This window comes from Pongo abelii, chromosome 8 (genome assembly GCF_028885655.2).
Source record: "Pongo abelii isolate AG06213 chromosome 8, NHGRI_mPonAbe1-v2.0_pri, whole genome shotgun sequence".
Lineage (NCBI taxonomy): Eukaryota > Metazoa > Chordata > Mammalia > Primates > Hominidae > Pongo > Pongo abelii.
The window spans coordinates 18,742,681-18,766,987 of NC_071993.2; the positions used below are offsets into that span (position 1 = coordinate 18,742,681).

The 24,307-nt window shown below is 37.7% G+C and overlaps 2 protein-coding genes across 18 annotated transcripts in view; one reads left to right on the top strand and one right to left on the bottom strand.

Moving 5' to 3' along the window:
* Positions 1–1,369, bottom strand: part of NSUN6 (NOP2/Sun RNA methyltransferase 6) — an 87,956-nt gene extending 86,587 nt beyond the window's left edge. For 2 of the 16 annotated variants that reach the window (XM_063727500.1, XM_063727499.1), the window contains exon 1: positions 1,250–1,336. The gene's annotated coding sequence lies outside the window, so the exon portion shown is untranslated. Of the gene's footprint in view, positions 1–284 lie in introns of all 16 variants that reach the window. The other 14 variants (XM_054522025.2, XM_063727503.1, XM_054522018.2 and 11 more) reach the window with 13 other exon arrangements.
* Positions 1,369–23,314, top strand: ARL5B (ADP ribosylation factor like GTPase 5B). 2 transcript variants are annotated; one of them, XM_024253469.3, is made up of 6 exons: positions 1,369–1,738; positions 8,261–8,321; positions 10,215–10,362; positions 14,304–14,387; positions 15,655–15,806; positions 16,877–23,314. In XM_024253469.3, the coding sequence occupies exons 1-6, from the start codon at positions 1,693–1,695 to the stop codon at positions 16,923–16,925; spliced, it is 540 nt and encodes a 179-aa protein (XP_024109237.1). In that variant the 5' UTR covers positions 1,369–1,692; the 3' UTR covers positions 16,926–23,314. The 2 variants fall into 2 exon arrangements, with proteins under 2 accessions (XP_024109237.1, XP_054378003.1); XM_054522028.2 differs by having other exon boundaries at positions 1,442–1,738; positions 15,655–15,830; positions 16,877–16,984.
* Positions 23,315–24,307: the final 993 nt, after the last annotated feature.

Genomic DNA, 24,307 nt, shown 5'->3' on the forward strand with positions numbered 1-24,307 from the left:
AAATGCTTTGTCCTTTTCAGAAATGGTTTAATAGAAATCCGAAAGCCAGAAAAAAAAAAAAAAGCAGAATGTGGTTTATATCCATGTCTAACAATTGAAGAAGCTGTTACAGAATCTAAAGTTTGTTTTGTGATAATGAAGCTAGGACTAAAAATGTCCTTTTAAGCCATTACTTACACAAACACAAAATTATTCACATTTATGGTCCAACTGATAGTCATGAAAGTTAAGTTTGCATACGCTCAGTACATTCTTTTTCCTCTACATAGGAGGCTGAAACTTGCCTTTAATGTCGTAACGTTGGAGCATATTATCCTGCCTCTAAGTCTTAAAGGGTCTTTAAACCATAGCACTGGGAGGACGTAAGTCATACATTCTCCTTGTACAGGTTTACTCAAGAGTTTGGCATGTTAAAAGGCCACGTTGCCAAGGTTAAAATCCAATCATCTGACTGAAGTCATAGTCTTTTAAGCTTGCTCCTCCGTCAACTGGTTTCAAGGACATTCAGTTTCGTTTCATTCCAGGCTGTGAAGCTTTTCTTTTCAATGCTAGAACCTAACCATGGAAAGTGGAATTGAAAACAATTACACAGCGAATTGGCTTATGCGTGGACTTCGATCTGGGGATCCACGAACATACCTAATGCTTGGCAAAATGGAGAGGGGTGCTATATGTTATTATTATGTGTTATTATTAATCACATAACTGAACTCTGTGGCTCCAGGCCTTCCATGGTTCGTCTCCCAATCAATTCTTTTCAGAACTAAGAATCACGACAGGGGCCGGGCGCGGTGGCTGAGCCTGCAATCCCACCACTTTGGGAAGCCGAGGCAGGAAGATCACTTGAGCCCAGGAAATTGAGACCCCCTGGGCAACACAGTCCGACCTCGTCTGCAATCGATCAATCAATGAGTACATAAATGCATAAGCCAATGAATGAATACGTGAATGAATAGATTAATAAATGAATGAAGAAGAATCACGGTAGAACTCCTAACCCCTAGCACGCCTGCCTAGGGGAACAGGAAGAAGTCAGGAAAGAAACACTCTTCACTTCTGAGAGTTTTCTAAGGGCAGCAAACGGCGGCTGCTCACTTAGAGAACCTATGGTCTTTCCTGGCTTTAGAGGTCAGGGAAGCAGCTGCTAGCAGCAGAGAGACTCAAATCAAAGGGGAGTCCCATAAACGCTTTGAAGGCTGCCATCAGAGGGAGCACGCACCAAGGGAAATTCCCCACCTCCCCGCGATACCGCAAATTCCCAGCCGCTGGCCGTTTGGGACTCTCCCACCGGAAGTGAAACCGAAGAAACGCCACGTCGAAGGCGTGGGTTGCCGTAAGCGCGCCGACGTCACGCGCCTAGCTTCCGGCGATGGGTGGTCCTGGGATCCGGAGGGGAGGCGGGGTGTAGGCGGGGCTTGGGGCTGAGAGTGGCTGTGGTGGGTAGGTGGGTTCAGACCGAGGGGACTACGGGTCGGCGTTGGGCTCAGTAGGCTCGAAACAAAGGGCTGTCCGGTGGGGACTCGCCGCGGCGCTTTCTGACGGGTCGGGTCGAGGCTTCTCGGCCTAGCAGTGCCCTCGCTGCGCGATCTCAGGCGGGTTCTCCTCGGCTCTGCGCAGCCCGCGCCGCGGTGGGGGACCCGGCGCAGCGGCACCTGCTGCCGAGGGACCCCGCGGCTCGCCCCGGTGCTCGTGATGGGGCTGATATTCGCCAAACTGTGGAGCCTCTTCTGTAACCAAGGTGAGAAGGATGGAGCTGCGCGGCGGCTCGAATCCGAGGCAGAGAGTCCGGCCGCCGATGGGGACACCGGAGGCAGGGGGCAGAGCGTTCGGAGACGCGGAGGAGGAAGGGACTTAGGCCAGGAGGCGGGCAGAAACTCAGTGTTTTAGACCTGGAGGATGTACCGGAGAGACCTGACGTGTGGGAGAAACAGGGAGGCAGAAGAGAAGGCATTTGGCGTCCCACAATCCGAACTGAGAGTGTTTGGATATTGGCGAAGTAAAGCGGGATACAGCTAACGATGCCAGGAGGCGTATGGAGGGCCTTTCTCGTCTTTATTGAACCGTGCTTGTGTCTATGTGTAGCCCCAGGATAAGTGTCCGCCCAGAAACCTAGAACTTTTTTTTTTTTTTTAAATAATGTTGGTGCTTTGTTTTCCCGCCCTGCCGTTTGAGCCATAGGCCAGTGCACTTTCACTCTGATTTCGCCTCCTTTCCTCTAGGACTCGGGAATGAGTTGTCCTATTCAGATACACGAGTTTTCCAGCGTCTTCATTCTAAACTTTTTTTTTTAAAGGCATTCAGAAATTAAATGCTTTTCGGTTTTGTATAAGACCTTACGTGTCCGTAATTAGTCTATAACAGGTAATGAGACACCTGGAAGTGGCAGGTCCAAAGGGCCGAGAAGTTGCAAAACCTGTTCTGAATCAGAGTGAGATGTGATGTCTTCTGAAGAGAGAAAACACCCAGACCAAAAAAGGGGCCGACGATAAGTTAAAGTTTTAGGCGTCCTTTGAACAGAATGGTTTCTTAGTAATTGAAACCAGTTTTGAAAATCAACTCGTTTCATTTTACATTTAAGAGCCGGGCATCATTAATAAGCCAGTTTTATTTCCTTTTACGTTGGTACTAATTTGTTACTGCTAATGTAGGTATCTAATCTTTTTCTGGGTTTAAGAAGTTGTGTAGGTAATGGAATGGCTTTAGTTGACTTGTTCTGTAGATTGATAAGAACACTAAAGTAGTCTTTTTCAAGGTTATAAATATAGATACAGGCACACACATGTGTACATATATGTATATGCCTGTATCCAGTAACCACAGATAATATTACTTATCAAATGATTTGAAAGTGAGCAGAGCTTCACACTTTGTGGGTATTATCCATACATTTAAAATATCATTTTTATTTATTTATTTTTTGAGGCAGTCTTTCTCTGTCGCCCAGGCTTCAGTGCAGTGGTGCAATCTCAGCTCACTGCAACCTCTGCATCCTGGGTTCAAGCGATTCTTGTTCCTCAGCCTCCAGAGTAACTGGTATTTATAGGCGCCCGCCACCACGCCCGGCATATTTTTGTATCTTTAGTAGAGACGGGGTTTCGCCATGTTGGCCAGGCTGGTCTCGACCTTCTGACCTCAGGTGATCTACCCACCTCAGCCTCCCAAAGTGCTGGAATTACAGGTGTGAGCCACCGCGCCCGGCCGTAAAACAGCATTTTAAGACATGCTTAAAGGTATAAAGATTAATACAAAAATCACCAGTTTTCTCTTTCCCCTGAGCTGGAGAATCGAAACGTTACGAAGTAGTTGGTTTTCCCTTCATATCCTTTCCCGTTTTCCTTTCTCCCTTTTCTGTTACATGGCTGCTCTCTTGTCTTTTTTCGTTGGAGGTGTCCTTACTCAGACTAGAGGTAATAAAAGATGTAAGGGGAAAATTTAGATGATGATGAAAGACATCCAGTGGCTACTTTTATAATCGCCTAATTGTTCAGGCCTCCTGAATCTCCATTTCTACTTAGAATTTTTCTTTTCCTCTAACTTTCCTGTTGGAAAATTTAGAACCAGTGGTTATTCTGTTATTTTATTCTTATTTATTCATACAGCCATAGGCCAGTCTTCAGAGTTTAGCATAGGAGATACAAAATTAAAGAATAAAGATACCTTACTTCCTGGCAAAGTACTCAAACATCAATAAACGAGACAAACATGAAAAAAAAATGCAGTATGGTAAATTATTTAACAGATAGTGTAAAAATATAACGTTGGCTGCAGCATAAGGTATACTTGGACTGTAATGTAATGATGAGTAGGAATTTGGGTAGCATGCTAGACAGACCAAATAGAAGGGACATGTTATTCTAGGCAGAAGAGCTAATATGCAAAAGGGAGAGGAATGAGCTAGTTTGGTACTTTTAGGGAAGCTGAAAATAGTTGAGCTTGGCTGTGTGTTAGTTTGCTTGCAAGGAGTGAAGAGGAGATGAGATTGGAAAGACAGCCAGGAGAACCTTATCACAGAGGGCCTCCAGTGTTGACTAGGACATTAAACTCTCTAGAGCAAGGAATGGGACTCATTGAAGAGTTTAATCCACAGATGTATCTTAGCCTATATTTTTGTTTTCTGCATCAACAAAATTAACTACCAATCTCAGCATTTTCCATTTTTGTCACTATATATATCTATTCCGTGGAATTAGATGTATTAGAATAACAGGCCCAAAGCGCCACCTCACACCAACTAAATCAGATTGGGGTGTAGAGGCCTGGGCATCAGTGCCAAGGTAAATCGAATGTGCAGCCAGTGTTAAGAACTACTGATCTTTATGTGCTCCTTTCCCTTGTCTTTCTTCCTGTATTTCCACATTCTCATCCTTTTTTTCCTGTAGCATTTTAGAGTCTCATGCATCTTATAAATTACATACCTTTCTGTGAATAAGTACACTAAAGCATGTGTTGTCTAAGTAAAGCAATGTGAAAGTACATTAATTCCTGCAATTTTGTATTGTTTGAACTGGAAGTCTGTTTACTTCGACAGTTATTATTCAAGGAAATAATTTCAAATTCTGATTATCTCTGCAAACATTTTATATATCAATGTAGTTCTGTGAAATACATATGTGTTATGTGTGTTTGATAGCTCACCTCTAAAGTTTTGCATTGTTTTTTAAATTTCTTTTGAACTTTCGTAGGCATAGTCTTTTTCTCTCAGTGTTATGACTGTACAAACCTGTCATCAGTTATTTCTTTTATTGTTGTTTGTTTGGTTTTTTTTTTTTTTTTAATGAAATGGAGTCTCACTCTGTCGCCCAGGCTCGAGTACAGTGGTGCAGTCTGGGTCCACTGCAACCTCCATCTCCCGGGTTCAAGCAGTTCTCCTGCCTCAGCCTCCTGAGTAGTTGGGATTACAGGCGCACACCACCACTCCAGCTAATTTTTGTGTTTTTAGTAGAGACGGGGTTTCACCATGTTGGTCAGGCTGGTCTTGAACTCCTGACCTCAGGTAATCCGCCCACCTTGGCCTCCCAAAGTGCTAGGATTACAGACGTGAACCACTATGCCTGGCCCAGTTGTGTCTTTAAATTTTATTTATTATAATTTTTTGAGATGGAGCCTCGCTCAGTCACCCAGGCTGGAGTGTGGTGGTGTGATCTCAGCTCACTGCCACCTTTGCCTCCCAAGTTCAAGCAATTCTCCTGCCCCAGCCTCTGGAGTAGATGGAATTGCAAGCACCTGCCACCATGCCTGGCTAATTTTTGTATTTGTAGTAGAGACGGGTTTTGCCATGTTGGCCAGGCTGGCCTCGAACTCCTGACCTCAGGTGATCTACTCACCTCCCAAAGTGCTGGGATTACGGGCGTGAGCCACTGCACCTGGCCAGTTATTTCTAGTGTTACCCAGAATTAAGAACAAATCAAATACAGTTTTAATTGTAGTTCTTTTTCAGAACCATGTCACAGTAACATCTTAATTTCATAATTTAATCATTTCTTTCCAATCCATGAATTTCATGTTATCATTTTGAACATTGGTTGCCAATTGCGTATGATTATTGTCCTTTACTTGTGACTGCTCAGATCTCAGATCTTGTGGCTCACATTTCTCCTTTAGCTTATTCTGCTCTTTTTTTTTTTTTTTTGAGACGGAGTCTCGCTCTGTCGCCCAGGCTGGAGTGCAGTGGCGCGATCTCAGCTCACTGCAAGCTCCGCCTCCTGGGTTCACGCCATTCTCCTGCCTCAGCCTCCCAAGTAGCTGGGACTACAGGTGCCCGCCACCATGCCTGGCTAATTTTTTGTAGTTTTAGTAGAGACGGAGTTTCACCAAATTGGCCAGGTTTGGTCTCGAACTCCTGACCTTGTGGTCTGCCCACCTCAGCCTCCTGAGGTGCTGGGATTACAGGCGTGAGCCACCATGCCTGACCTGGCTAATTTTTTCTTAAGAGATGGGACCTTACTGTATTGCCCAGTTTGGTGTCAAACCTGATCACTTCTCCTTGGCTTCCCAAAGTGTTGGAATTACAGGTGTGAGCCACTGTGCCTGGCCTAAAACATTCTGATTTACTATAACTGATAGTAACAATAGTGTCTTTTTTTTTTTTTTTGAGATGGAGTCTTGCTCTGTTGCCCAGGCTGGAGTGCAGTGACCAGATCTCAGCTCACTGCAAGCTCCCGTCTTCCAGGTTCACGCCATTCTCCTGCCTCAGCCTCCCAAGTAGCTGGGACTACAGGCACCCGCCACCACGCCTGGCTAATTTTTTTGTATTTTTTGTAGAGACGGGGTTTCACTGTGTTAGCCAGGATGGTCTCGATCTCCTGACCTCGTGATCCTCCCCCCTCGGCCTCCCAAAGTGCTGGGATTACAGGCGTGAGGCACCACGCCTGGCCTAACAGTAGTGTCTTAACCTAAAATTTCCTCATGTTAGGGACCTACCTATCAAAATGGTGCATTAGTGGTGAGTTTTACCATCACAGGCCTTCAGTATTATGTTAAGCATCATAGTGCAAAATGTGAAGCAAGGAGCAGGATTGTTTGAAAATGACCTGGGTCTTCATTTCAGTTGCTTCAAGAAGGAGCCATCTGGTACTGTCCTTCCATTCCTTTCTCCCAACAGGATTATCTGCCTTCAAGTTTTGCTTATCTTTAAACTAGTGGCTTCCTTCTCACCACTGCAGGCATGTTGTTTTCTGTAGATGCTTGGTAGGTGGAGCTTCTAGCTGTCACCAAAATTTAGAATGCTTAGTGCCAGGCAGTCTGTTTGTTCCTTCACTGATACAGGTTCTTGTACTTTAAGGGATAACAAACAGGGTAATACTTAAAGATTGGCTTCATTAGAGGATATGTAGCCAGGCTTGGTGGTGTGCACCTGTGGTCCCAGCTATTCAGGAGGTTCAGGTAGGAGGATCACTTGAGCCTGGGAGGTGGAGGCTGCAGTGATCATGCCCCTGCAGTCCAGCCTGGGCAACAAAGCAAGATCCTGTCTCAAATAAATAAATAAGGAGAATTATAGTGAGTTATACTAAGCAGGCAAGTTTTGTTTTGTTTTACAAAGCAGCTTCTACCATAGTGAAAATAGCCCTTCCAGAGGACCATGTCTGTTTATCCTACACTGTAATAGGCTGTACCTAGAGTGTGTAGGTCATTGGAAGACCTGCACATCTCAAGAACTTAACTTTTCTTGGTCCCTCTTTTTTTGGCTGATGAAGTTTTACAACTTTAGAGTAGGAATATGAGCTGATAGTTGATTATATGACCCGAATGTTGACGTTCACCAGAGGTCATCAAGAAGAGCGGGGTTCTGATATGAGATGTGCTCAATCGTTGCCTACAAATCAACTGTGTTGTGATTCTGTGGCAACTTCCCTACTTACCCTGTTGATGTTAACTGGTAACTTTTTAAGCATTCTTCTGCCTTGGAGAAGGGGATCTTTAGTATACTTGGCATAAGTTAAAATCTAGGAAAGATGGTATCTGGGTTGTTTTCTGTATTCAAAGGACATTGCAGAATATGTACCACTTAACAGAATAATTAGATGAGCTTTAGCAACTACTTATTAAAAGAGGTGAATATTTAGTGCATGGCACCCAAAGGAGGAAAGAACTGAAGAGATTTTCGTTGTACAAAGAGCAGAAACAGAATCTGCTCAAAAGAACTGTAGAAGCCGGTTGAAAAATGTTAAACAGTGAGTAATTTTGTAAAAACTTGAGAGTATACGTTTGTCTTTGTGACAGATGAAACGTTTCAATTTTAAGCTTACATGGGATTTTTAAGTGAGAGGAAGAAACAGATCCTGGTATACATAGGTGGGGAAACTTACAGATATGAAAACATTTTGATAAAAAGCTAACTTGATTGGTTAAAGGTATGTAACCTTTAACCTTTAACCTTTTAGCTCTTTAACCAGAGCTAAAAAGATGTGTAAAACAGGCTTTTTAAAAAACTTACATTTAGGTTATAATTTTTGCCTAGATTAATATTTGGGTCTCCTCTCCTCTAGATGCAATGTAGGTGACCAACTTAGCTGATGTTTCCTGCCTACCCATCTCCCACATTCTTTTACAAGAGAACTAGACAGAGAATCAATGATAATTGATTTTGTTACTTAACCTAGGTAGCCTTAACATCATAACATTTCTTTCTGTATTTTAAGTCTAGTAATAGATATTCAGTGAATGATTCTCATTAATGAGCTAACTAATGATCATTGTTGAAAGCATGTAATTGCAGTAATGCAGTAGTGTTAAATGTTTATGATTTGCTTTCTTTTTGTAGAACACAAAGTAATTATAGTAGGACTGGATAATGCAGGGAAAACCACCATTCTTTACCAATTGTAAGTATGGGTGTTTATTAAACAGTTTTCACTAGCTATTGAAACTAATGTGTTTATAATTAATAAGAGATGCATTATGAATAATGACGGAAAAACTTAAATATGTTTTTTGGTGTTTTTCTTTTTAATTTTACCGAACACAATCTATAGAAAAGTGAGTGAAATAAACATTTGCTAAACCCTTCACAAACACTTACTGTTTTCTGGCCTTGAAAGAAAGAAATTAATATTAAATAAAGCGCATATTAAAAGTGCTGGGGTGAGGTGATAAAGTGGATTTCACTTAGTTCTTCCCACACTTGGGTTTATGTTAATAAATTGATAGCTCTAGGAAGCCATTGCTACCGTCCTGACTAATAGCTTTGGAATTTTTTAACATAGCCAGACTTGTCAAGTTAAAAGAAATGTGATCACTCCTGAAAATATTGCTGTAGTAGCTTGCAAGAGGGAGAGTCTTGAGACTTTCAGAGAAATCTATTAATACCTTAGGAAATTTTCACAGCTCATCATTCCACTTGTCAGAGTACCTTCCATTATCCTTTCAGTACCAATGAAATGATAGTATTAAGCAGTAGAAATGGATCTACCAAGCACTTTAACAAAATAGTTCTACAGTTCTTTGCACCATTGTGTGGCTCTTACCTCTTCCCACTCATGTTGCATTAGAAGACAGCCATCAGCTCACCAGAAGTACTTCATTAGCCAGTGATTAACGCATTTTTCAACTACTTTGCTAAAAAGCTACTGACTTAAAGTTTGTTGTTTCAGAGTTGAATAATTACTTGTTTCTCTTGAAAACATTTTCATTCATTGGTGATTATGTGTTTAAATATGAATTAGCTTCTAAACATCACATATAAACATTTCAGAAACCTGTCATCTTTGTTGAAATAATTTTACACATGGCTTTAAAAATATACATAAAACCCAAGAGAATTGCAAGCCTCCTCCAACACAGTACTGACATGTTACCAGCAAGGGCATATTTGTTGAATTAATTGATTAATGTAGCTTGACCAATGATTATGATAATACAAGGGGTATGAGCATCAGTATTCTAAATACACACACACACACACACACACACACACATATTTGAGACAGAGTTTTGCTCTGTTGCTGAGGCTGGAGTGCAATGGCGTGATCTCCACTCACTGCAACCTCCACCTCCCAGGTTCAGGCGGTTCTCCTGCCTCAGCTTCCAGAGTAGCTGGGATTACAAGCGCCCACCACTACGCCCTACAAATGTTTGTATTTTTAGTAGAGACGAGGCTTCACCATGTTGGTCAGGATGGTCTCAAGTTCTTGACCTCAGGTGATCCGCCCAAAGTGCTAGAATTACAGGTGTGAGCCACCACACCTGGCCTTCTAAATATATCTATATTTAATTTAAATTTTCACTTGCCCATGGTCATCTTTTTAGGACTACTTTAGATTAATATGCCTGAATTAATTTTTGTGACTAAGTCTCAATTTAGACAGTCTTCAAAATTATAGATAGCCTGCTATCCAATATTTGCTATTTTGCAATCACCTAGAAGCTTGCTTTTCAGGATGGGATGGGACATTGGGTCTTATCCAGCCGATAAAAGGGCATGGTGGTATTGGAATTTTTGGCCACAGAAATGCAAATTCACACCACACTGTTTCCTTTCTTTTCCATCAAGCTTGCAATTCCTTCCATTAAAAAAAAACCAAACGAGAAACAAGTCTTTCTTCTGGAGTTGTTGTCTAGATATTTATTTGCACAAATGTTCTCCAGGTTTGTAATTTTCATGCTAATGATCATCATCATTGGTGCAGAAGGTTGATTGATCTTAAAAATACGGAGATAAAAGTTGCTTCAGATTCTCAAGATTTACAAGAGCTTTTATGGTGTCTGTTTTTCAACAGCTTAATGAATGAAGTGGTTCATACTTCTCCAACCATAGGAAGCAATGTTGAAGAAATAGTTGTGAAGAACACTCATTTTCTTATGTGGGATATTGGTGGTCAGGAGTCTCTGCGATCATCCTGGAACACATATTACTCAAATACAGAGGTATGCTAAGATGAATTTTGAATTTTAATCCAAAGGTCCCGAGAGTAAACATAGAAAGTAATTAGGCTGCACCTGGGCGTATTGACAGTTGCCTTTTTTTTTTTTTTTTTTTTTGATACGGAGTCTTGCTGTGTCGCCAGGCTAGAGTGCAGTGGCGCGATCTTGGCTCACTGCAAGCTCCGCCTGCTGAGTTCAAGCCATTCTCCTGCCTCAGCCTCCCAAATAGCAGGAATTACAGGCGTGTGCCACCACGCCCAGCTAATTTTTGTATGTTTAGTAGAGGCAGGGTTTCACCATATTGGTCAGGCTGGTCTTGAATTCTGGACCTCGTGATCCACCCTCCTTGGCCTCCCAAAGTGCTGGGATTACAGGCTTGAGCCACCACGGCCGGCCTTTTAATAAGATCCTTACTTGTAGGGAATTTGGGTTTCCTTTTTTTAAAAAATAAATAAATAAAAATTTCATAAATGAGACTTAAGAATTTGGGTTTTCGAATAAAAGAAAAGGCAAATAGAAAGATTGTTTGGAGCTATTATTAGTTGAGTGCTTACTGTTTGGCCAGGTTCTCTCCATTCATCTTCACAAGATTTTCATGTCTCCAGGGTTGGAGAGATCTGACACATGGAGAAATTACATAGCTTTCCCCAAGATCTCACAACTTTCTAAGAGACCCTGACCGGTGGAGGAATAAAGTATTTTGTTAATTAAAAATTTTTTTATAACATGAACATTCAAAATGTTGGTAGATTTTTTTTTTAATTAGAAAAAAGTGGATTTGCAAATCATCTCTCAAAGTTCTCTGCCACTTACGAGCTCAGAGCTAACTTAGGGAACAAACCTGGATATATTCATATTCTATTTCTGCTTTTATTCTTAGAGGCAGATTTTTTTTTAAAGCCATTCAATGTAGTTTAGAGAGATTTATCCTTGAGAGTATGAGTTCACAATTGCATCCATTTAATTGTTCTTTGCAAAGAAGTACACCTAACCAATTATTTTTTCTAAAATGAAACCTTTTAAAAATTGGAGTTGGGCCAGGCACGGTGGCTCACGCCTATAATCTCAGCACTTTGGGAGGCCGAGGCGGGTAGATCATGAGGTCAGGAGATCGAGGCCATCCTGGCTAACACAGGTGAAACCCTGTCTCTACTAAAAATACAAAAAATTAGCCGTGCGTGGTGGGGCAGACTTGTAGTCCCCAGCTACTCAGGAGGCTGAGGCAGGAGAATCGCTTGAACCCAGGAGGCAGAGTTTGCAGTGAGCCGAGGTGGCACCACTGCCCTCCAGCCTGGGTGACAAAACGAGACTCTTAACTCAAAAAAAAAAAAAAAAAAAAAGAAAAAATTGGAGTTGGAAGAAGGGAAGAGGTAGAAAAGGATGTAATATGAAGAATTTTTGGTGAACAAAGTTGCCTTTTTAAATAAACATGTATTGTTCTAGGTTTATATTATAATAGCATGTGTGTATGTGTGGATATATTCCAATGCAATGTGTAAATAGTAATCAAAGATGGCGTATCATAGATACTCAGAACTTTGGTAGCACTTAATTATTTTATTGGGTATGCAGAAGCTGTAAGCAAATAGTATAGTTAAAGGGTAGCTTATACATGTATACAGTAAAATAATGTTCTGAAACTAGAATAAGTTAGAAAGTAAGGGAAGGGCCAGGCGCAGTGGCTCAATTCTGTAATCCCAGCACTTTGGTAGGCCGAGGTGGGCAGATTGCTTGAGGCCAGGAGTTCAAGACCAGCATGGCCAACATGGCAAAACCCCATCTCTACTAAAAATACAAAAATTAGCCAGGCATGGTGGCATGTGCCTGTAATCCCAGCTACTCCAGAGGCTGAGGCATGAGAATCGCTTGAACCTGGGAGGCGGACGTGGCAGTGAGCTGAGATAGCACCACTGCACTCCAGCCTGGGTGACAGAGTCTTGCTCTCTCTCAAAAAAAAAGAAAGTAAGGGACAAATGACATTGTAGCATATGATTAATTTAAACATCAGAGCTGTTAGTAGTTTAAAGCTCACAGTTAACTCCAGCTGTGAAAAGGGCAGTTATCATTGATGAATAGGTCAAAGTTGATTCTAGTAAATCCATATGTACTTAAAGTATGTCAGAAGGGTAGTTCTTGAAATGACTGAAACTCTGGAGGACTTAGCATGGGTCCAGAAAGAGATATCCATTACTGATGCATTTGCATGAAATGTTCTTTTAATAAGTGATCTCTACAAGAATATCAAAATTACTACAAAGAGCAGTGGCCCCTGTCACTTTGCATTTTGAAAATCCTTCACGTGGAAGAGTCCCCCAAAAGCTGCAGTATGTCCGTTATAATACAAGAAATTACAGGTATTAAGTAATTATTGACACCTTCCTCTCATTAACTCACAGTTGCCTCCCCATATTCTGTCAATTCTTCCTTTGCCACGTGACATTCTTTCCATTTATTCCCTTCTAAGCCCAATTCAGTTTATATTCAGATTAGTTGTCTGTTTCCCTAATTTTATTTATTTTTGTTTTTTATTTATTTATTTTTTTGAGACAGAGTCTCACTCTGTCACCCAGGCTGGAGAGCAGTGCAGCCTCCGCCTCCCAGGTTCAAAGGATTCTCCTGCCTCAGCCTCCCAAGTATCTGGGACTACAGTACACACCACCACACCTGGCTGATTTTTGTGTTTTTAATAGAGACAGGGTTTCACCATGTTGGCCAGGTTGGTCTTGAACTGTCCTCAGTGATACGCCCACCTCGGCCTACCAAAGTGCCGGGATTACAGGTGTGAGCCACTGCACCTAGCCTGTTTCCCTAATTTTGAAGTCATCTCTGTAATCTAATTCCACCCTTCATGTCTCAGTTTATTTTGCATCTGTCTCCGGCTGTAATAACATCATTTCATCTCATTTCTTAACTTTTTATTCTGTGTAAAGTGTTCAGCTTAAGGGCGCTTTTTCGCTGTATCATCTCCTCCTCCTCCTCCCCCTCACCCACCCCCCCACATTTTTTTAAAATGAGTTCGGGCCTCTCTGTCACCCAGGCTGGAGTGTAGTTGCATGATTCTCAGTGCAGCCTCAACTTCCTAGGCTCAAAGCAGTCCTCCCACCTTAGCCTCCCAAGTAGGTGGGACTGTGTGCATGGCTAATTTTTATTTTTTGTAGAGAGACAGGTTCTCACTATGTTGCCCAAGCTGGTCTCAAACTCCTGGGCTCAAGCAGTCATCCCACCTCACCTCCCAGAGTGCTGGAATTACATGTGTGTGAGCCACCATGCCTGGCCTATGTCTTCTTATTTTTTAATATGCAAACTACCTTTTTTCATGTATAGCTTTACCAACAGATTTCTCCTCTTTTTTTTTGGCTTCTTGCCTTTATTTAATTTCACCTGAATCTCCAGTATATAATGTCTAAGTATATATATTTCAATCTTGAGCATTTATGGTTGATACTGTTTTATAAAATTGTCTTATTTTTAAAATATATTTATCTTTTTCTTTCAAACTAGCTTTTCTTTCTAAGAGTTAGGAGATTGTGGTATACATAAGTAAGCAATTATTGACTGTTTAGATGAATGATAATGGAGTACTTTGAAGTTTTAGTGAAAAATATTATTGAAATTAATGTAAGTTTCTTTTCAAAAATTACTTTTTACTACCAGCATTTGAAAACAAATCATAGTATTCTGTATTCGGGCATCACAAAAAAAATCAAGTTGGGCACAGTTTTTATTTGTTGAAGTTATGAGTTATTTTCTTATTGTTAACATTTGGATTTTACTGCTTGATGTGGTTCAGTATTACAAAAGCTGTTTATGGTGAAAAAGCAGTAGATGTTTTATAGTAATGATGATGCCATGTAGAGAAAGTACTTAGATTACTTGAGTAGTTTTACAGAAAACTTTTCAGCATCCCATTCAATTTTGTGTCTTTTCTTTTAATTTTCTTCTAGTTCATCATTCTTGTTGTTGATAGCATTGACAGGGAACGACTAGCTATTACAAAAGAAGAATTATACAGAATGTTGGCTCATGAGGTAAATTTTTAAAGTAAATCTTTAAAAATCAGTGTAGTAAAGTATCTGTACGTTGCCTTTGCTTTTTTGCAAAGATTAATGTGATATGATGTTGGCTATTTTATTATTAACACAACTTTACATACTAAACTGATAAAAGTCTTGAGGTAAAAATGTTCATTGCTTTTTCAAACTTAAAAAACCCTAACACATTAATTTGTAGATTACTACTGTTATTGTAAAAATTTTTCAAAGCTAAAGTTACTTAAGCATGCCTTTAAAAGTCTGATAAATTGAGATAAGCAAAAGGAAAACTTAAGGGTCTTTTCCCCAAAAGTTTATAATAACTGAAAGTTTTTGTTTTTTGTTTTTTGTTTTTGTTTTTGAGATGGAGTCTTGCTCTGTTGCCCAGGCTGGAGTACAGTGGCGCAATCTTGGCTCACTGCAACCTCCGCCTCCTGGGTTCAAGCAGTTCTCTGCCTCAGCCTCCCGAGTAGCTGGGATTACAGGCACCCACCACCATGCCCGGTAAATTTTTGTATTTTTAGTAGAGACAGGGTTTCACCATCTTGGCCAGGCTGGCCTTGAATTCCTGACCTCGTGATCCACCTGCCTCAGCCTCCCAAAGTGCTGGGATTACAGGTGTGAGCCACTGTGCCTGGCCTGTATTCCATGTTTTTAAAACTTATACTATATAATATATATCTTTTTGAATCTTGCTCTTTTTATACAACATTGTGACTTATCCATGATAATACATTCTGATTATCCATCTTAATATGTACTGCTTTAGTTCATTCCTTTTAACAGCTAGTTTTCCACAGTATGAATATATCACAATCTATTCTTCTAATGTTTTCATAGTATAAACAATGCTGAAATGAATATTAACCAATGAGCTTATGTTATACAAAGACTAGTAAGTAATAAGTATTGCCCAGCTCCTACCACCAGTACTCTACTTTTAAGTTTTGGAGAAACTCTAGTATTTGGCAACATACTACCATATTTGCCTATTAGAATATTACTTATGTAGTTTTGAGTCAGTATTTAAAATTCAGGTGTATTTTTTTTTTCAGTTTGACCAATTCGACTCAAAAATAAAAAATAATTATTTAATATTAATCTGTTAGAATGAATAATGAAATTACAGGTATTTGAGATTATTTTTATATTAAATACTAGTGCCCAATTATGTTAAAGTAGAAGCACTTCATTATAACTGTTCAGCTGGGTAAATTTAAATTGTGGTATTTCACATATCAGAAATATTTTGTCTTGATTGCAGGATTTACGGAAGGCTGCAGTCCTTATCTTTGCAAATAAACAGGATATGAAAGGGTGTATGACAGCAGCTGAAATCTCGAAATACCTCACCCTTAGTTCAATTAAGGATCATCCATGGCACATTCAATCCTGCTGTGCTCTCACAGGAGAAGGGTAAGTTCATCGGTCTGAGGCGAGGTACGACTTCTTTCAAATTTCTTCCAACTTTTTAGGCCAACTTGTTTTCTTCGTGGGCCCTGTTCCTTTTCTGTTTGTTTGTTCTTAATTAAAGGTGACTTTTCTAATGTGTCTCAGGCTTACAACCTAGAAATAATTCTAGTAAAATCACTGGCAACTTAAAAACTTTTAATGTAAATATAATGTTTTACCAAAAAGCAATAAATTATTGAATTAAGTTTTCATAATCCAAATTTTTTTCTTTGTTGCCTTTATCATATACTGAGAAAAAAACTGTAATGTCACCTTTCTTTTAAAGAGGAAGCTTGAAAGAAATTTCACATTTTCTGCAAGGACTTCAACCTAAGCTCTCAGCTTTTTGCAAGAGTACATCTTCTTTATTATTTGGAGGTCTTTTGGGAGGCATATTTCCAGACAATAAACAGTTGAGACAAATGCCATATAGTCTATTCTTCCATCTCTAACAATTTGAATGTGGATGTATTAGGCCAAGAAGAACCCAATGTTATTTACGTATTACCCTGTTTATATCAGAGAACTTATCCTCAAATCAACCTCACCTTCTTAGTTTTTGTCTTAGTATTTATCAGAAATAGCTTGCAGTAATAGCTGTGTGTAGGCCTTTTTGACTCATACTTTTAAGACTGGGTCTAAGTATTCCATTCTTAGTATCCTCCTCGGAATTGAGGACAAGTATCCTCCTCAGAATTGAGGAGGATAAGGTGAAGTTCCTGTTAACTTTCTCCAGTCGTTAAGTTTCAGTTAATTTTAAAAGGCGGGGAGTATTTGCAGTCTTCATGGCAAAACTGGCAAAGTTGTATCTTCAAGATGAGACTGAAGCAATTTCCCACAAACTGATTAAGAATATTTAAGAGAACATTCCATTTAAAAATTTCACTTGTTATAGTGTGACTTGAATGTTGACACTGATATATATAAATAATGATTGTGCTACCAGCCTTTGGTTAAGACTTAAAAATAATAAGTATGCTTTCAGTTTTTGAGTATAAAGTTTTTAATTAAAAATACTTCTATCTTTTGTTCAGGTTATGCCAAGGTCTAGAGTGGATGACCTCCCGGATTGGCGTGAGATAACTCTTTTGCTTGAAAGAGACTGCTCTATTTATTCTGTGACATGAACATTTTTTCCTAGTACTTTTGGCTGCTAAAGCAGCAGCATGTTTAATTTATAACAACACAAACCTCTGAGAGCAACACTTGAATCAAGTGCAGCTGAACTGGAACATAAAAGATTTTTTCTTAACTTTTTTTTTTAACACACTAATCTTCAGTTGGATGAACATAATGTATAACTGTGTTTTCAGCAACAATTCGTCTGTTTATTCTAATTATTCAGTGACTACCTTGTAAGAAATGTTTGTCATATGCGTGATGTCTTCTGAAATATTCTTATAACCTTAATGACCAATGGCTTTCAATTCTTGACCACCACTCCCTCGCAACCAGAGAATTGCTGGTTTGATAGAGTAGTTGTGGAAGCCATCAGGTACTGTCTGCAAACTTCTCCAGCACTAAATATTTGTTCCCTCTAGAAACCATTCATCTTTTGGACAGAACTTACTGTAAAGAAGGAAACGTGCCTAGAGGATATATGTAAGGAAGATTCCACATCATGAGTACTTGCCTGTTAACTTCCCCACATTCCTGTGAGTCATGGAATAATGTTTAAGTTGTTATTTGCATGGAAATTAAGTAGGCTGTTTATTTATCTAAAGGAATCGAGTTCACTCTTCTGCCCGCAACATTTGGCCAAAAACTAACTAAGGTAAAATATTTATTTGAAAGCCCAACTTTGATGTTAAATATTCTTGAATAAATCTGATATTTTAAGAATATCACATTATTCAATGCATATAAAACTATCAGAAGTTAGTAAATCATACTAGCACTAAAAATAAGACAATTGGAATATATTTTAGCATCAGTTTACAAACAACTTTATTATTAACAGAAATTTGAGCTCTTTTCTTTGCGAGATATATCACAGCTGCTTTGGGCAGTAGCTGAAGCCGAAGTATGAACAGTCCATTTTGTTTCTTAAAATTTGAAGTTGTGTCTGTCGTAGCATTTTAACTACCAGCAGTATATTACTTAAAAAACTACATGGCTTTCCTTGAATTTATTTGAAGGTATTATGTAATAGACTTGAAACAATTGCCATCTTTATGCCTTGGGTTCTAAAATCTTATAGGAAACTGCTGAATTGAATCCTGGCTTTTAGAATATTAATATGAGACTCAAAGTTAATATTCTTAACAACTTAAAAAGAAAAAGTCATAATCTATCAAAAGTTTATTTATTGGATGGCATTAAAACATTTTTGAGGCAGTTGTCTAATATGAACAATAATCTAAACAGTATATTCCTTAAATTAAGAGGAAAGACAAGTGTTGTATTTCTATCCTGTTTATTCAAATGTGTGATTTTGCTGAAATGAAAGGGATAAAATGAATACTTAAAGAATAGTATTTCATTTTTGCAGTATTTTTTAATTTTGATAAAAAAGATACAGTGTTTATAATATCAAAATATGTGTTCAAAATTGGTATTTTAATTTTAATATTTTTGTAAGTTGATTTAAATTTTGCTCTTTTTTCAGGTGTGCTTGGTTTATTATATTTAGTCAAGTTAATTTAGTCGAATGTGGTAACATTTTTCTGATTTATCTTTAGTTGTAGCACACCCTTGAACTGAACAGTGGCCAGAGGAAAGCTTTCTGGGCTTTGGAAAGTAGTTGTTTAACTTTGTTTTAAACCGTTTTCTTAGTGATTCTGTATCAAGTAGAGGATAAGTGTAGTTTAACTTAGTTTTTAATATAACCCATAATCAAGAACATGAGCGAAAAGCAGACATAAATCAATATGGATGGTTTGTAGCGTGTATGGGGTGTGAGGGAATTAAGAAAATGCCGTTTACCTAAGCACAGTTTGCCTGAATTTCTGCTTGGTTGTGTTGTTTACCGTAAGTACTGAGGATAATTTCCCTAAGTCTGTCCTGAGAAAAAGCATACTTAGTACTCCTGTATTTGTTCTTATGAAATGACTATCTGCCTTCTTGTATCTGGTAAGATTGGCTGGCTCAATTTTCTTCTGTCAAATTATATGGTTATTTTTTATATTACCACATCAGCATTATATTAAAAGTGTTTTTAATAATTGATTGTATTTTGCCAACTACTAGTATAGACTCAAATTTGCTATTTAATTTTTAAAATACAACTTATTTTCTAAATCCTTTAAAAAATATTTGGTTAGTTTTGGATTAGAAATGATTTATGTTAGCCATGTGTTGAAGATGAAATTGGCATCGGTGTAGACTGCGCTGATTGGGAAAAGTTCTTGATTAGGAAATTCATGTAAGACTTTTTAAGAGTATTTTTTAGGTTTTCACTCAATCTTTCCTGTTACAGTAACGTGAAAACTGATTATTCTTTACTCCAAGAGAATGTTTTAACCCAAGCAAGTATCTAATACTAGAGCATTGGTTCTGACATTCATTGTAAATCAATGAACTATAAGATACTGTCTGAAAAATGTACATTTGTAATTAGTGCCTTTATTCATATTTTGAAATAAGTTCTTAGTTTTATATTATACCTGTTCTTTAGAAGTCATGTTAGCAGCTAATTATTTCAGTGATGAAATAATTTGTGTTTTATATCCCCCTTCACTTCCATGTATTGGTTAGCACAGTTTATAGTAAGTGAAAAGCAAGGGACCCATCTACATTACCTTCAGGAGACTGTTCTATCTTTTAATTTGGAAATAAGGAGATTAAATTTTAACAGAAATCTTTTAAGTATGTTATAACCAAAGTGTTCAATTATCCTTGCAAGTTCAAATACAGCATTTTTCTTAATTTTGAGCATGTCATGTCCTTCATCTTTAAATCCATCATTCTTCTTGAAGCGCATTTGAGAACTCTTAGAATTAATAGAACCTTTTATAAGGGAATATACTGAATATTTTTTATTGTTAATGTAACTTAATTCCTTAAAAGCTGGAATATTTATATATATAATCTATTAAAAGCTGAAGATTAAATATGTAATTTTTGCTTTTAGTTTCTTGTGTTAGTATGCTTAAAGGTATCAATACTTTTATTCTATATTCATTAGAAGAAAGGTAATAAATTTGTTTCATTGCTGAAAAATTTTAAATGGGTGCCACCCCATAGCCATAGTCATTTTGATTAAGCATAATTTAACTTTCATTATAGCATAAAGAGAAAATAATTATTTTGCTATGGAAACAGTGATAGGCAGTGCTGTAAACAATATTCTCTGAAAAGTTGTGGGGGTCACAAAGAAAATTTTAAAGAATATAGAAGCTTTTTAAAAACTTTTTAGTGTAGTTTCTTAGAACAAATTATAAACATAGTTGTTCTGAATAATCAATTTTTATTTAGTCCTTAACTATGTAAAACCGTATCAGTAGAAAAATGTACTGGTGTCGTGTCTAAAGATGGATAAATTTCATTGGAATTTATCTTTGGAGACCAACTTTATGAGGCAGACTTTTTGTCTATGGCTTTGGAACCAAAAAAACTTCACTCTAATTCAGTTCTAAAGGTTATTTTACATTTTGCCGGGGTAAAGTGACTTCAAGATACAGCATGGTGTCTTGTATCTAGTAGAATATTGTGCTAGCCATCTAAAAAAGTGGATTTGAGCCTTAATTTGGCCGTTTCTCAATTGTCTAGTTGACCTTAGACAATTAGTGTCCATGGCTTTCCTTTTGTTTTTCCCATACTGAGGAACTTAAACTACAGCTCTAAAATGTCTTTTGGTTTTAAAATTCTGAATGCTTATATACTACTATTAAAAATTAGAAATCCCCCAAATAGTAGGGAAATATAAGTAATATGAAATTAAATGTATTTTTGTCCATTATTTGATTCCCACCTATTATTTTATTTAGAATACGAATACAACCAAGTAGGGAAAAAAGTATCAGTAACTGCTATTCAACTTAAATTCAGCGAATAGCTAATGACAATGCAAAAGAGAAAACAAGCCATATTGCTAAGAAAAGGGTAGTAAGCTGCTTAGAAAGAACCAGCCTGTGTTGGAAATAATTCTCTTTTAGATAATTCACCTTATTTTCTTGGCTTGTACTAATTGAATGGAAGTGGTTAATTTGTTCAGAGTTTATTGCCTTTTGATGCCACCCCAAACTATAGTCCTGTGTGACTTTCCATATTGAAAGAGTAGAGTCAGTAGCCAGGTTGTCAGTCTTTTACAAATGTCTACATAAATGTCTACATAAATCTGAAAGTGGTTTATATTCAAGGTTAGTTTTTCAGTAGCATCTCCTCCTTATTCATTCACTTTTACTGTGAAGACTGAAATCCAAAAGCCAAGTTCCCCAAAAAAGTATTTTTTAAAAATTTTAGGGGACCAGAATAAATAGAGGAAGACCAATATAAAAAAAAAATGTTCAATTATTTTTTAAATTTAAATTTAAATTTTAAATTTAAAGCAGAAAAAAAATTATGCCCCTCAGACCTAAAGGCAGCTTTAAATGTATACAGTTCGGTGAAACATTTGGGAAATATTAATTTGGAGGTTTAGAAGCATACTGAAAAACAAATTCAAAGCACTTGAAAGTAAAGACAATACCATGAGGTCGAAAAACCTTCAAAAGGATATTAGGTAAGAGAAAATGTGAATGAAAGCAGTGAATTTCTGCCTCTCCTCGTATTTAGGGTACTTAAAATTACTAAAAAATACGGTCTTTTTACCATACAGCTAGATGGCCTGTATTATTCTTAATGTGGCCAAAGGAGTGAAGACTGATTAGGGTTTTAGAATTTGGAACTGTAGTCACATAAAGGCATCTTTTGCATTTCTTAAACCAGTAATCTACAGTTTCTCCTGGAAATGGAGAAATATGAAATGTGCTGTGCATAGCTTTTGGAATAGAAAACAAAGTTTTAAAAGAATGTTTTCTTGCACAACTTGTAAAATTTTAATTAAAAAATTACCTCATTTTTCAATCCATAAGGTGCTTTGCTCAAGTTTGTGGGATGTTTGTACCATCCCATAAAAACCCCCTTCACCCAAACTGTATTTGAAATATGCAGAATTCATAACTAAGGGATAGCATTCCTTGGAGATTTTGTTTTGTTTTACCCTTGTTTACCAGCTGGGCCAACATGGTAGATATATCAGATTCACATATGGTTTCATTAAAGCACATAGGAAAGTGCTCAGTCAATATTTAATTAGTTTAATTAGATAAGGGAAAGGAGAAATCCTAAATTTGATGGATTCTATTATACTGTGAATATATTTCCATCAGTGTTGGTAAGATATCAAATGACTATCAGTTGATCCCAGTCATCAGTGACTTATTTGCATATTTAAGCCCTATTCACAAGAGACCATAATCATTTTAATCTTATATTTTCCCTCAGGAAATTTAGGGACTCTGAAGCCCCTATTTTATTCTCTTGGAGTAAACTGTTGAGTGTAGTTACAAAAACTTTTATTTATGACTTAAAAAAAGTTTAGCTGCTATTTCATTGAAAGTGTAAAATAAAATGGTCATGATTTTTTCAATACAAATTTTACCATGTTCATCTATTCCACAGAGCATGTTAAAAACAACAACAACAACAACAAAAACCTAACAGCAATTGCAACCTTGGTGTTGCGTTTATTCTAATCAGAGTGAATGATTATAATCACACTTTGCTATTTTAACATAAATTGGTGCTTTAGAGCATTAAAGAGGAAGCAGCAGGCCCTGTACTCAATATTTATTATTTCTTGCCTCAGAATGCAAAACAACTTTAAAGTGTCTATATTCATATATATGTGCATTTCTTAAGATTTAAATACAAACTGTTGTTACTCCTTAAGCTTCAGGCTTTCTGCGAAAGCTCTAAGAATATCTTAATTACTATGCTTGGTCAACTAGAGGATGGTATTAATAAGGTCAGAATTAGGAATTGGATCGCTCTGTGGGTCCTCTGGTGTTGTGCAGAGGAAAGAAAAATGTCTTTCACACCACAAACTGTGTGTCTGAACCGCAGCCAAATAAATGTGTTCCACTGGTCCAATATATAAGCATTAACAACAACAAAAAATTTAAAACAAGTAAATTAATGCATTCACATGATCACTTCTTGAAAATGGTTCAAAGCCTGTTTTCCTGATGGTGGGGTTGTTTAAATGACATGTTTTAAAGTTTTTAATACTTTATTACTGTTATGAAGTGCTTCTTTTATATGTTAAGTTTAGGTTGCCAGTACTCATAATTTTTATTTCTGCAATTATGTTATAATGAGTTGTTTGCATGCCTACTTAACCCAAGTAAAAGGATGCTGTTTGCTCTGGAATGTTCATCTTTTAGACAGGTTTTTGCTCATTTCCAATCATGGTGCAATATAGTGTAACATTCATTTGTTTTCATTCAACAGTTTTATTTTTGTCATAATAAATAATTACTTTTCCAATACGAAGCGAATCCAGTGTTTTCTTTTAAAGATAAAATCTGCTTTAAGTTATTTGCTTGCAAATAATAGAAACCCACCTATGCCAACAAAGAGAGGATAATTGGGGTGAGGTGGTGAAGGCTCACGGAACCCACGGAACAACTGGATTTGTAGAACAGACTGAGACTAGAGACTGGACCATTTAGGAGCAAGCAGGAAGTTACCTTTTTTCCTACTCATCTCTTTCTGTCTTTCACCTGACTGGATTTCTCTGTTTCCTGATCCACATAACAGATAATGTCCCAAGTCCAGTAGCCTCCTAAGTTTGTACGAGGGAGAAGTCAGATTATTGTTAGACTTTCCGTTACAATTCCATATTCCCCAGGGAAATTGCTCATTAGCCTGCACTGGGTCATTTCCTCTCTGATCTAAACAACTGGCCAAGTGGAAGGTGCATTTACCAGAGAAGGGGAATCCCTGACCTGGGAAGGTGATCCCGATTGGTGTGTACTCCATTGTGGGGTAGAATTGGGATCATCTACCAAAGTTGTGTCCTTGTAAAAAATAAAATAAAATTGAGATCTAATAATGAGTGGGATAACATTTTCACTATGTTCATTCTTCAGATTCCTCTAAAGTGGTTTTAACTCCACCATTTTTGCTCACAGACCTCTTTGGGAATGTGATAAAAGTTGCCTACATAGGAAAATTACTCATATTTACAGAGTTAGGAATTTTGAGTAGAAGGTTAGGAATCTCAGGTACCTAAGCTTAAGAGTTCTGCTACACATGGAACACTCAGATTTCTTCTGAAAGACACCAGAAACTAGTAAGATTTCATTCTGCCTGTTATTTTTTAATCAGTAAACTTAAGATTGGTATCTTTTTTAAAGCATGTTTTATGTAGGTATTTTTGTAGGTATAATGAATGCATTAAACTGTTCATGGTTAAAGTGTACAATTCGAAAAGCTTTGATGTGTATACATTTGCAAAATCATCACCACAATCTGGGTAA

Excerpts from the sequence above, each read along its gene's own strand:
- ARL5B (XM_024253469.3), top strand. The coding sequence starts at position 1,693 with ATGGGGCTGATATTCGCCAAACTGTGGAGCCTCTTCTGTAACCAAG. Across the intron at positions 1,739-8,260 it reads GAGCCTCTTCTGTAACCAAG|AACACAAAGTAATTATAGTA; the intron begins GTGAGAAGGATG and ends TTCTTTTTGTAG. Across the intron at positions 8,322-10,214 it reads ACCACCATTCTTTACCAATT|CTTAATGAATGAAGTGGTTC; the intron begins GTAAGTATGGGT and ends GTTTTTCAACAG.